Source organism: Nipponia nippon, unplaced genomic scaffold (assembly GCF_047370975.1).
Source record: "Nipponia nippon isolate SJK-2023a ecotype South Korea unplaced genomic scaffold, ASM4737097v1 scaffold_3, whole genome shotgun sequence".
NCBI classification, from domain to species: Eukaryota; Metazoa; Chordata; class Aves; order Pelecaniformes; family Threskiornithidae; genus Nipponia; species Nipponia nippon.
Genome location: NW_028262347.1, coordinates 12,364,874 through 12,378,635, shown reverse-complemented (window position 1 = coordinate 12,378,635; position 13,762 = coordinate 12,364,874). Strand labels below are relative to the sequence as shown.

The following is a 13,762-nucleotide window of genomic DNA, read 5'->3' as shown; positions in this document are numbered from 1 at the left end:
CTGCTCCCTGTGCAGGGCTGAAAACAGTCCATCAGTCAGGATGTGTATCTGTGTTTGTGTGAGTCTGTGTGTGTGCATAAATATACATATATATAATTATAATTCTAATTACATATACTATCATTTTCTACTCCGTGAATAACCAAGCAATTTCCACTGACTAATGACAATGAAACCCCAGAGTAGAAAACAGTAGCTAAAATAAACTCTAACTCTCAGAGTGGGAGTGGTGGCTGAATACATTCCAGTACAGCTGGGTCCTTTGATTGATGTTTTTGTCTGAATTCCTGGACAGCCCAGAGAGTGTGGTCAAGCTGGCAAGAGTCACAGGTTCAGAAGCGCTTGAGACTATTTTTATGCTCTGTGTGTGTGTGTGTGTGTGTGTGTGTGTGTATGTGTGTGCATCAATATGGAACACTATTGGCTCATGAGAGAATTAAAACTCTGGGGATTTTGGTTTTCTGCTGCTGGCTAGAGCCTGAATTGAACCCCTGCAGAGCAGCCAGCAGCCACGCTTCTGGTCTCATCTCTCCCAGTGATGACAAGATTCATACACAGGGGATTTAAACAATGCATTTGCTGCATGTTTGTGAAGCATTTACTTCCTGAGCGTGCCTTGACAGATTGATGTTAGATCTATACTGATTTATAACTGGTTTTGTATATTGGTCTCATTGCCTCATTGAATAATAATTCTTATTACGAAAGAAATTGGCTGAAAGAGATAAGGCTTATGGTTCTCACTAAATGTTACGTATGGTTCTATGCACACACGCTAACAATAGTACTACACTATGTAATTTTAATCCTATTACATATCAATGCTATTAGTTATGTCTTAAGCATTCTTAGCGTCTACTTGCTAATCATGTATCATATGATATCCGTCAGCTCCACTTCCTTTTGGTTAAATTCTTAAATTCCGCACAGCACTTGGTCTGCACAGCACAACTAGTTCACACTACTTCTCTTTGTTATTGGGGGAATTACTAAATTGATGAGGTATGTCTGCTTTTATAGATATCTGAGAGTCTTGGTGGGGAGAGAGACATGCATCCTGCACATTAGTTATGCCAAGTTTCTTCAAAGGATGTTTTTCATTCCTTTGATGCAAAAGTGTCTTTGCACAATGGCAAATTGTACCAAGTTCAAATTTGTTTTTTTATAGCATCACTTTCCTCTGAAGGGTGAATCAGCTTTCCTGATGTATTCTAGGCTGGTGATGCCCAAAATTGTCAAGAAATTGCAGCTATTTTAAAAATGGTTCTTTTGTTGTGGAAGAGGTACCCAGTCTGGCAGTATTTCCTATCTTCTGAAGCGAGGGGAAGGAATTCCTCCTGCAGAAGAATGCTCAAAGGAGAGTCCAGTACATGGGCTCCGTCCTTGCATTTTAACTCAAGCTGTGATTTACAAAATCCTCCCTTTTCCAGCATGGATATTGAGGCTAAATTCATTCAAGTTTAATGTTTTTGAAGTGACTGGACTTTATAGTAACAGGGAGAAAGTATAAAACTCAATCTGTGGGACTCTTTTGAAAAAGAATGTGACCTTTGTGGAATAATTTAAACTTTGTAGATGAATTATGTCATGAAAGATAAGTCAAACACTAGGGAAGGTCTTGTCAGTCACATAACTGAGAGATCAAGGAAGATCACGTAAAGTACTAAGATGAACAAAGCTGCCATAGATCCATTGTATAAAAAAGTCAGCTTACTGTACATACAGTAATTCAGAAACAATGTACTTTAATGGTGTTAAAAAAAAATAAAATTCAGAAAGAACAAGGAAAGGAAACTTTATTTTTTAATGACAGTTGATTCACTTAATAATACTGGAACAGCAATGAGTAGCAGTGGATTAATCCATCACTGACTTTGAACAAACATTTTCTTTACACAGTGAGTGTGTGTAAACACTGACCATAGATCACTGATGAGATAAAGATCTAAGTGCAGCCAAGGTTCAGAGAGGTATGTAGGTAGCATTTGCCTGTCTTCTAAAGGTGCTTCAGTTCATATCTCTGTGAATGAAATTACTTGTCCTTTGTACTAAATATATTTGCATTGAGGAATAATAAAAAAAAAAGTTAGTTTATATTTTGAACAGGTCATGTAGGATAGACTATATGACACTTCCCTTAAGCTCCATGAGACTCAAACTTTAAAGGAAATATCTGTCACTATATGTAATTGCCATTGATTTCAGTGGAAGCCAAACAGCAGAAAGACTGCACATTGTTTCCTTGTAAACCTTGGGTGAAATACGCAGTACCTGTGTGCATGAAGTTGCATTTGTTAAGAAAGCCTGAAAAAGCTGTGCAATTGCTGTTCCCTTCATAGCCAAAACTATAGCAAGGAGTAGGCACATGTTGAAAAATCAAGGTTTTGGCACTAGAAGTCTGCGAACATGCTGCAAACGTGAAAGGTCAGCTTGCACTAAGTATATATAGCGTGCTTCCTGGTTGGAAAAAAAAAAAAGAAAACGAGTTTCTCTTACTGATGACTTAGGTTGCACAAAGCGTATGCCCCTGCCCCCTTTGAGTTTTCACTTAGGTGTGCAATAGGCACTGCAGTAATTCTTTGTATGGGGTATATCTCACAGTCACTGAGTACAGTCACCACCAATTCACAAGAATATTTGAGGTATGTCAGTTGTATCACTTTCTGGCCCTTCAAATGGAAGAAAATTGCAAAATTGGTTGGCTATAAAGCCAACTGAAGAATGCAGAGCCTTGCAATAGCTGGTGGACTCTACAGCAGAGATGACAGCAAAAATGAAATTCAAAGTAACTAAAGTCTTCAGGCTTTCTTTCCCTGGCTACTCTGAGATTTTACAAATAATTAAATGAGACACAAGTGCTGTCTAGGATGAACAAGGTCATCTGCTGTTCAAACACAAAATGCTAGACAGGGTAATGCAAAGTTGAAACTAACCCTGGGAAAAAATGTCTAAGCTGGAAAAGGGGCAATCTTTTGTTTTCTGCTTCCTTCTCTCTCCCTTTCAACAGCTTATTTCTGCATTTCATTTGTACATCCACCTTTAGCTTCATCTAAACCTTGAAACAAGAATGGACCCAACCCTTGTGACCATCAGCCAAACACAAGGTACTGCTCTTGGGAGGCTGAATTCTCTTGTTTCAGGCATCCCATCAATCCACACCACGCATGATCATATAGGTTTTGGACCTCAACAACTTGGAGTATTTTTACTTACTGATCATAACAGACACCGTGTTCACATTAGGGTTGAAAGAACAGCGTCCCTTTCCTGATTCACACTTGGAGTCAATCTTGAAGATTTGTTCCTGCAATGTAGATTTGTGTGTCACTTCTCATTTCAGAAACCATCAGACATAAAGTGGTTTTATGCTTGGCTATTTCCAGCATTAACAATGCTCAGGACTGCTGGGCACTTTTGCTGTACTATCAGCAGTTTAGGTTTCCTATTTATAATTTCATCATCTTTTTAGACAGCTTTTTCATTGGTACCCAGTTATTTTCAAGACTCTTGTTATAAATTCAAGACACTGAAATAAAGAATTTTTCCCTCTAGCTCAGTTATGCTTTGGAGAAGTTGACTGATCTCTGCAGTAACATCTGTGGAGGTTACTTCTGTGTTTTTGAAGTTATTTATCCTTTATTTGCTGAATACATTGTGATACTTATACTAGTCTAGGACATTATAATAAAGCTACTAGAACAATAATACATATTAAATAAAATTCTCTTATGACAACTGTCATTTGGTGATAGTATAAATCATTTGCCCTTTACTGAGCTATCAGACCTCTAAAAATCCCCTAAATCATAGTTATTTTCTTCAATAGCATCTCTTGGATTATGTGTAGAGCTCCAATTCCATAGCGATAGATATCAGTATCTCCTGCCATAGCCTGAAATCTCTTGGAAATATTTTGCTGTTTAGGAATCTTGGTATGGGGATTTGTTTATATTTTATGTGATTTATAAACAGGAAGTACATTTGGCAAAGTAGAAGCAACCTGAGCTACAGCTTGAAACACAAACAGTCTGAATATCATTAGAAAATTCACCCATCTCGGTGCACCTCTTCACTTCTTTGTTCCCAGCAATACTGAAAAGCACAGTATGCTGAGCAAGAAGGGTCCAAGTCTGTTCTTAAAAACTTCAGTCAGTAATGGCAGAGATATCGATCCATAGCACATTGACTCGCATACCATTGTATACCAAACAAACAACTCGTTCCTAGCCTCCTATAACAAACTTCTAATCTTTAAAGCCAAAAGACACAATTGCAAGGAAAAAAACACCCAAACTTAAAACATTTCTGTTTCAACAGAAGAAGGTAGCTGGCAAAAATTCCAAAGAAATGCTTCTGTGATGTAGATGCCAATGTATTAGTTATTCAACTAAGGGCAGGAACTCTTTTTATTCCCTTTAACAGTTAATGTAAATCACAGGGGAATGGGGGTGCCACACAGATCACTGAGCAGCCATTTGGCAACAGCAAATTGGAGACTTCACCAACCTGAAATGCTCAGCTCCAGCAGGAAGTTTTCATATCCATTATCCCCTATATCTTTTCCCCCTCTTCTGTTTTGCCTAATTTAATCACAGAGACCTTATCTATTGTTTCGGTAGTAAGCTCTCTAAACAATGTTAAAACATAAGTATGAAATTTCTAATATGGTCTTGGGGTTTTTTTTGTTGTTGTTTTACTGACTTCTAGATTAATATGCAGCTTGATGTTAATTCATATTTACTATAATACACTGCTATTTACCAATGCAAAATGCCCATTACTGCACTATTAAACTAGCTCCAGGATTACACTTGATTTTAATATATATTAAACTACTCTTTAGTCTATAATTAATTCACATAGTGATTACATTTCCTTCTGTTTGCATTTACTTTGTCATTAGAATAAATTTGGGTGACTAAGAGAGTCATTACCAAAGACCAAAGTATCAAGCGTGCCAAGAAAGAAAATTAATTATTTTTTAACCTCTTTTTCAGGGAAAAGGGCAACGTTCTGCCTCATCAATGAAACTGCCTTTTTTGTGAGATTGTGTGGAACCCTGGAGACAAAGAGCAAAACAGGCCCAGTTCTTATGATTGTTGGATATGACTCTTACTGTCAGGCTTTGTAGCTTCTAGAGAAAAACAGATATGCTTTCTAAAATACCCATTTTGCACATGCAAAAACAGCCTTCTGTGCATGGAAAACTGTACTAAATTAAAGGTGAAATGATAAAAGCAGAGAAAAAAATGAATTCTCACTAGTCCTATCAGCACTACATAGTTCTTCATTCTGCTCTATTAATTAGTCATGCACTGATATATGCAATGAGTTCAGAAGGAAATGCTTGGTTTTACACTGTTATGCTGTTGTTGGCCCGTACAGTAATGGCTTTGAGTGTACGATGCCTACAGTCAAGTGTCTGACAGACTCCAGACATCTGAAACAGCAGTTTATTTAATCAATTGATCATCGGCATGTAGCTATACAGACAGGCTAAGTGAAGTCAGTTCTGCCCTTCCAAGACATGAATCTTTATTTTTAACTTAAGAAATTTAACATCTTGCATCGTCTGGAGATGTCATTTCCTGCCCTCCTCCCCCCCGCCCCCAACCTCATTTACAAAAACCCTAAAATAATGGGATTTAGAGTTCTCCAGGCTACAACGCTACTATTAAGCTGATAAAGGAATACTGCATTAATTACAGACAAATGAGATCACTTTCTATGTTTTAAATAATTCCTCAAGAAATAGGATAATGGGGAGGGAAGCTGACCTCAGTTTCAAAATACATCAAAGTAAGTTAATGCAGGCTCTGTTAACCAGAAGGATGGATTTACTTATTCAGTTCTGCTTGCTTGTGCTTTTAAATCCAGGCCTATGAACCTCTACTTTTAGATAATACATTAGGACTGAAGGTGCAGTGATTCAGACCACATACTCTGTTAAGGAGACTGGAGCCAGGTAGGGATCTACCAAAAGTCACTGAGATCATCCCATGAAAACCTACCTGGAGAAACAATGATTTATCACCTCCCTGGCAACCCCTGCAGTAGTCTTGGGTCTTGACCAGAATTCCCATCCCACTGCCAATGAAATGAGTGATGAATTTCCCAGTCTTTTCCCTAGGAGCCAGCCCAGCTTTTAAAGCTGCCCTCACATGGCAAAACTCCAGGTAGCACACTCTGATCTTCCTTCCCAACACATCTGCTTCCACATTGTACAGGAAAATATACTGCACGCCCCTGTGCCTGCAGACATGAATCTGACCCAAAATCTACTGAGGTGCCGGGTCTCGGTTAAGTGCTTTTCTTTCTCCTTCTGGTTGCTTAATTTATTACCTATTACATTTGCACATAAACAAACATTTCACTTTCAAATCAGGAAACTTGGACAATATACCTATGAAACATCTGGTACTTTGTATATTGAAAATATACAGTGAAACTGAATATAGAAAAACTGGAGACCTATCTAGAGAAAATATTATTTACACCCTGGAAGATCCCACAGTGATGAGAAAACTTACTGACTTCATCCCAGCAGAATCTGCTGAGGCAAAACTGGTGCAGTAGATGAAAGTTACCTGTACTGAAATTGCATCTAGTGGGTATTAAGCTGAAGTCCAGCAAGCCTTCACATACCTGAATAGTGAGCCCACTTAAGGGCTTCTCCCGGGAATCAGTAACACATGGAAGTTATAAAAAGTGGACTGCATATTTTACTTTTTATCTAACTGACTATTTCCTTTCAAGTATTTCTTGGCAATTTTTCCAACAAATAGTAGGAATGAATTCACCAGACAATGTCAAATAAAAAGTAGTAGCAAATGTAGTCCAGCATTTGGTATGACTGTGGAATTTTGGACAAACATCATATTTGAGGCACAGCTTTTGATCATAGCTTTGCTTCTTGCTGGTAACAGGTCAGAAAACTATGGATCTTTGTTCTTTTTCTATTTAACATGAGTGAAGGAACCTATTCAGATCATCAAATTTTGCATTTTCAAAATGTTGAGTTTTGTGTAACACGAGTAAGATCCACCACAAAATGAGCGTATAAAATGAAAGGAGGCTTACCTCTGACCTGCGGCCTCTGTTGACATACACACACACGGGGCTGAAGGCACCGCTGCCGCAGACGTACAGGTGTGTACGATTATATGACTGTATTACACGCACAAAATTCCCACAGCCGTGCTGCAGGGAAAACAGAAAAAAATAATTTCACATTCACAAATGTTATTAGATGTTGGGAACTCTAGGGAATAGACATGGTTTATAATTTTAATAGTATCATGAAAACCGCTACTGAGTTTGGTAGTCTCTGAATTTGAACAGCTGTAGACTTCTGTTTTCTTTTCATGCCATTTTGCCTAGTCTGGGAACTGGGCATTGATAGGGCACTAAAAAGGAGTTACAGAGGAGTGCATGTAACTTTCCTATCTCCACACAGCAATCTAATTTTCATCCACAGACTTTTCTGTACCTTGCATCGGAAGAAGCAGGGCCTCTGCAGGAAAACAAGAAGTAACCTTATGAAGTTTCCTTAAGGACACTTCCAAAACAGTCTCTTTTTTTCCCCTAATTTTTTCATCATAGCTGGAGATAATTAAAAAACAAAGCAAGACCAAATCTCAAATCCCTTTATTTGTGTAAGAAATTTCTTTCCAAAACATTAAAACTCTGAACAACACAAAGCAAATTTGCAGTGAATTGTTGCTTTGAAGATATTGAAGATCAATGGTAACATCTTCAAATCAGCATGAAAATTAAAACAGAATGTTAAGGGCCACACAGTTTCATACCATCAGATTTAGTTTTCTCCTTCCAGCACACCTCTTTCTTCTCTTGCTGTTTCCTTTTTTGATTATGATCAACTATTGATGCACTTTAGGTTGAAAATAGGATTTTTTTTCTGAATATTTTTCTTACTGAGATCCCAGAACTGCCTTCATATTCAGTCATCCAAACCTTCACCAAAGACAGTAAGAACTGCATGTGTTTTGTGAGCACAGGATTGGAAACTGTCATCAGTCATCTTCATGAAAATCACTACAGTTAATTGTTGTTCAGCAGACTGCACAGTTTATTTATATTTAAAGGCATTCATATTTTTGTTTCAGCAGGAGCTGGTACCATACTACAACATCTGAAAACTGATGCATACTTCTAGGTAGTTCTGAGTTCATAGAAGGAGTTTCTCTACAGGGAACACTGCATATCCTCAGTTAAATGTTAGCTCTAGCTATATCAGAAAAATCCTTTAACCCAGTCAAAATATATTGTTTCTCTAAAGCTGAAGGCTGTTCCTAAATGTTTCCGTTTTCTCATATCCAGCTATCTTAGTTTGGGTCAAAGATGGCTTTAGTAATATTTTGCTATCAAAATCCTGTTTTTCTCAGCAGTACTACCAATCCACATTACAGCTGTGGAAAGGGAAGAAGGACAGGTGAAGGTATACCACTAACTTATATATGCCTTCTTTTTTTGCTGTTTGCAGAAAACTTGTCTAGAAGACTCCTAGATAAAGGATTACATGCTGAGAAACCTCAGAATGAAAGTCTTCAGGGCTCAGGACCAGGAAAGAATGTTTACATGAACAGTAGTGGTATGTGGCACTTGCTACTCTGCTTCAGTACCATGCCATGCGCTTTCCAATGTGTCTATGGCAAGAACACAGGGGTGGTTAGATGAATGGCTCTTTTCTTTAAGGACAGCCTTCTGGGGTAACCATCTGACACATACTGTGTCTTCATGTCTTTTCGCTAATGATTTACAGACAAGTAATGTAAGTTGGCTCAGTACCAATATTCTTGTATTTTAATGCTGTCCAGCAGGAAGACCATTTTATGGTCTTCTCTGAGCCTTTGTCCATCTCTCTAGTGTTGAACCACTGAACTCCATTTGCAATTTGCTACATGATTAATCTGGGTACTGCACTGTGACTCCACAACCCAACAAAGCAAGAAATTGTTATTTCAGAATATATTCTGTAGGACGGTCATTCAAGAGCACCTATGCTTCCATTTATTTCCCTTTCCTTGATGTTGGAGTACTTTGTGTTTTTAAATCAGTCTGGTCTGAGGTGACATGAGATAGTTGTCTTTAGGATGGATGTTTGTCAAAGGCAGTGGCTAAGCTGTAGATATTCACATATTATCAGTTCTTCTCTTGGAGCTGATATGAAAACTCACTCAGTAGCAGTGTCTGGGGAACTGCCTTACTGTAGACATCTATCCCCTGGGATCTCATCATCGTAAATGGAGAGAAATAGATGTCAGACTAATGTAAGCATTCAAGTTAGCGTGGTGAACATATTATTTAGAGGTGATAATTTCTTTTCAGTAACAAAAAATGCAGCCAAAGATGACAAATTCAGACACCAATGTTTGTCTAATGGTAGGGCAAACGAACCCCACTCCCCCCAAATCTCCTTGGAAAAGAATTTGCTGATTGAATAAAGTCCTTTACTGGCTGCTCCAAGTCTATCTATTCCTCTTTTACCTTGTGATAATCACTATTCTCTGATAGGCCAAATGTTATCATGAATTCACTCCCCCCCCGCTTTTTTTCATTTGAAAGTCTTAATTCTTCTGAATTCATTCTCTGCTTCTCCCATTATTATCAGGAATGAAACTCACAAGAATTCTATTAAAATAGAACTATAGATTTTAAGTTGCAAACAGTGATTTAGCATTGTGTTCTCTTTTTCTCATTATTTTGGTGAGCTTTCAATAAGACATATCATTGATTTTAGTGGGAGCAGCAGCTGCTCTTCAGTACCATTTTTTTTCTTTTCAATTCTTGAGAACAAACTTAATGTAAAGTTCTATTTTTGGAACTTAAGTTTTCTTCTGCAATGCACAGCTGGGACTAAAAAAATCAGTTAAAGTTGACGCACATGGACATTCTTAATTAACTATGTTACAGGGTATTAGCTGTACCCACAATTAAAATGTTGTAAAAACAGATATTCTATCCAGAAATCTGTCCACTAATGCAGCAACATTTGGGTACTTCAATATGATTAAAAGCTAGGAAAGTCTCACCACTAAATATCCAAGACTAAAAGTTCTCTGGAGAGTCCAGTACTTAGTAGTGTCTTAGGTTTTTTTTCCCATGGATCACATATTTTGTGTACTACTTTCTGCTAGAGTATCATCTACATTTTTCCTATTTTTGCGCTAGAAGAGTATCATCATATGTTGGAAACATGACTAAGACTAATGAACTTTTGTATTTCAAAGAAAAGAAAATTCCTTAACCAGTCTATCACACGTTGTTGATGCAGTTGACATAGTAACTAGGGTCAACATTAACCACTGTTAACAAAGCTGTGTGTTTTATTTTCACATGTAGTGCAACATAACAGGCCACTAGCTGTAGAATTTACTGCACACTACAGTAACCAAAACAATGTAAAGATGTCTAGAAAAACAGGACATTCAGTAGGAAAAATACTTGTTTTTCACTACCATAGCTATCAGGAAAGAAAGCAGATAAGCTGCCATACCAACCATAATATAGTTAGTCATAAAGAATCATTCTGTTGCTCTGCAGCAATATAGTGAATTACTCTCCACAGTTTTGAAAAAGCAATATTACAGCAACATTCCAGTAGGCCAGCCTTCTGGTTTTCTTACATTCATCAGCATTTGCAATAGATTTTCAAAGTAAAGCCCACACATATTTTTCTTACAAAATGGACTCAGGTGAATTATTGTAACATTGCAGTAACTGAATTGCATGTCATCTGTAGGCTTCGTTAACAATACAAAATGTGTAGCTAAAATAAATAGTAATATTAGGCACAATATAGAGAACTTCTTTGAAATAAATAACAGGTTTTATACTAAATTCAGTGGACTTCTGCATTAATTCTATTATTTTTGAAATTAAAAGCAATATTTATATACACCTGCTTATGTCCTTCAATTACTTAATTATGATCCTAGATATATGCTGAGGAGTATGTTCCAAAGATGGTTATACCTAATGTGAAGGCTTCTGATTTCCATAGTTTTTGCTCAAATATATATATAAGCAAAATTTCATTGTTTTTTCTTATAAATGTAGTAGTGAGAAACTGCAGTTTTCTAGCTCAGATTAAATTCTGAATTATAATACTAAAGTATCAGTTGGAAAACAGCTATACCTAAAGAGCTAAAAAGAAAACCAGGATAAAGACCGCCAGGTATTGCTGAACTGGTAAAAAGTCAAAAAGTGACTGAATAGAATTGAAATGTGACTTTCTGCTTTTTGTTTTACAATTTGGCTGTCTTCTGTTAATAAAATATAGGCATATACAGACTATTAGTTCAAATTACTTTAGGAAGATAACCATATTAATGTACAACTCTGCCGAAGACAGGATCTGCTGTATTGTACCACTCACTGGGTCTTTCAAAATACCTCATTTCTATCTATTATCTATAGAGAATATATAGGGAAATTACCATCTGATTTAGGTCCTTTGGAAGGTGTCTGCATTTAGATGGGAGAATAATCAGCTGTGGTGCAAAACGACTCAACATAACCGCTCCATGGTCTGTGTTTCCTGTGGTTCCAGAGATCATCTTTACCTCTTTCTAGGAAAGCATACTGGTTTCCAGATACTTATTTGGGCATTGTTTTGTGGAAGTAATGGAAAGAAGTATTTGGGGTGTTCCTGAGTCTGGGGTCTTCAGGCTGCAGACAGTGGGTACCACCTGCCTGCAGAGTCTGTTCCTGGGGTGAGCAGACAGCCAGAGCGCTTCCCCACACTGAACAGACTGTTCGGCATCATCCCCAGGACGTATCTGGAAAAGTACTGTTACCTAGTATGACTAGTAACAAGAAAAAAAGGCAAGGAAGTGGACAATGCATTTCTTTTTCCATCTGTCAAAGTCTGAAGGTGCATTCTATTTTCATAGCTTGTTTTTTCATAATTTCACTTTATCATTTGGCCTGCAGAGCATTTAAAAACCAAAACAAACACTTCTTTCATTTTGTTTTTGGCTGCACTCAAGGTGCTCTTACTTTATTGCCAAGTATGTAATTTGTGTATGTGTGCGCATGTGCACGTGGATTATAACTTACTGTAGGATCTTTGCCAGCCATTTTGCACTCTTCAACCTTGTTTGCTGATGCTGGCCAGAAAATCTGTAAGGAAAGAAATATCTTTTAGGTAACATATTTATCACACAATTTACTTTTTAATGACAACCAAAAAGCATTTCACTTCCTAACTTACACTAATAAGTTAATATTTTGATATCTTTTACACCTTGATTATAAGGCAAAAAAGGATTTTCATTGCTAAAAGAAAACAACTTTCTGTCTAGCGTGCAGTAAGCAAAATAAAGTTTTTGAGCTTCTTCCATGATTTATTTTGATTTTGAAATAGAAAAGACATCCATTAGAAATCTCTCCCTAGAAATTTAGTAGGTGACAGAGCCTGATAATATTTAGCCTCAAGATAACATAAATAATAGCGTTAAAAGATCTCTGTATATATATATACACATACATATACATATGCAGAGAGTTGTAGGTATGTATGCATATGTATATAGGGTTTCTATAGAGGCATAGATTAGCAAAGTGAATCTGTTATAAAAACAAATAAACAAACGAAAGAACGTGTGGAATTACAGAGATTAATTCTGAGCCTAATACTGGCTGATCACATTCACTGCCAGAAAATTTTTCATGTTTGCTTTCTGTTGATTTTTTTTTATTCTTGTTTTTCCAGGCCTAAATAGACTGTTGAAATGCCTCATAGCTTTATATTACAGAATATATTTCACACAACAGAGGCCTTCCTATCTAATCAAAGTCCACACAGAATTACAAGCTACCTGCTAAGGGAAGGCTGAAGCGTGCCGTGCAGGAGCACAGCAGCTCCCAGACAAGGGTGGCCAGATCGCTGGTGAGATGGGAATTAGCAAAAAGGTCACACAAGCTATTTCAGATCAGAGAAGGCGGCCCCATTTCAGAGGAAGATTTCTGTACCATTATGAGGAGGGAGAACGTGTTCACACCATCATGAGAGGCATTTAATTTAAATGTGTAAGTTAGAGTTAGCCTCCCTGGACTCCCTGCACAATCAATTCAGGCAGACAGGCATGTCCAGAGGGTGATTCAGAGCAAAGCCTAATTTAAGCGCTTTTAATCACCCCCCAGTGAGGCCTTTCTCTCTCTCCTGACACATTAAAAGCCCTGCCTCTTAAGGAAGGCATTTAGCTTCGCTGCTGCAAGCTGGATATCTCTGCCCCTCCATACTCCTGAGGTACAGTAATAAAGCCCATAGATTAAAGGATCAGATGAATTTGGCAGAACGAGGTCTATATGGTACACTTTAAGGTAGTATTGTAGCTGTGATAATCTAAAGATAGGTAAGGCAAAGTTTATAGAAAGGTAATGTCTTAACAGTCAGGCTTCTGGGCACACAAGTACTTGTGCAGGCCACCTATTTTAAAAGCAGAGAAGCTGGATTTGAACTGGCTCTGGAAACAAAAGAGGAATCTGTGAAAGTAGTTTAAACATTTGATAGATCAATTCTTTTCATATGCAGGCGGCCTGCTACAGTTTGGGGAGGTGGGACACAAAGAGTCCATAGAAAATGGCGTCTCGATGAATGAGAAAAAAAGCCAGAAAAGAGGTGGCGTCAAGAGAGAGATGAGGGTCATAGTGTCCAAAAAACCCCAAACAGGAGGTGTCCCAGCTACCCAACTGAAGGGCAAGGGCTGACACAGACATAACAAAAGATTGGAAAATA

At 37.6% G+C, this 13,762-nt stretch overlaps 1 protein-coding gene across 1 annotated transcript in view; it reads right to left on the bottom strand.

Moving 5' to 3' along the window:
• The window catches only part of SEMA3C (semaphorin 3C), a 125,923-nt gene that overhangs the window by 41,814 nt on the left and 70,347 nt on the right, over window positions 1-13,762 (bottom strand). Inside the window, exons 4-6 of the mRNA XM_009462915.2 lie at window positions 12,082-12,144; window positions 7,081-7,200; window positions 3,214-3,304 (exon numbers count right to left, since the gene is read on the bottom strand). Of these exons, the coding sequence (XP_009461190.1) occupies window positions 3,214-3,304; window positions 7,081-7,200; window positions 12,082-12,144 (274 nt within the window). The remainder of the gene's footprint in view (window positions 1-3,213; window positions 3,305-7,080; window positions 7,201-12,081; window positions 12,145-13,762) is intronic.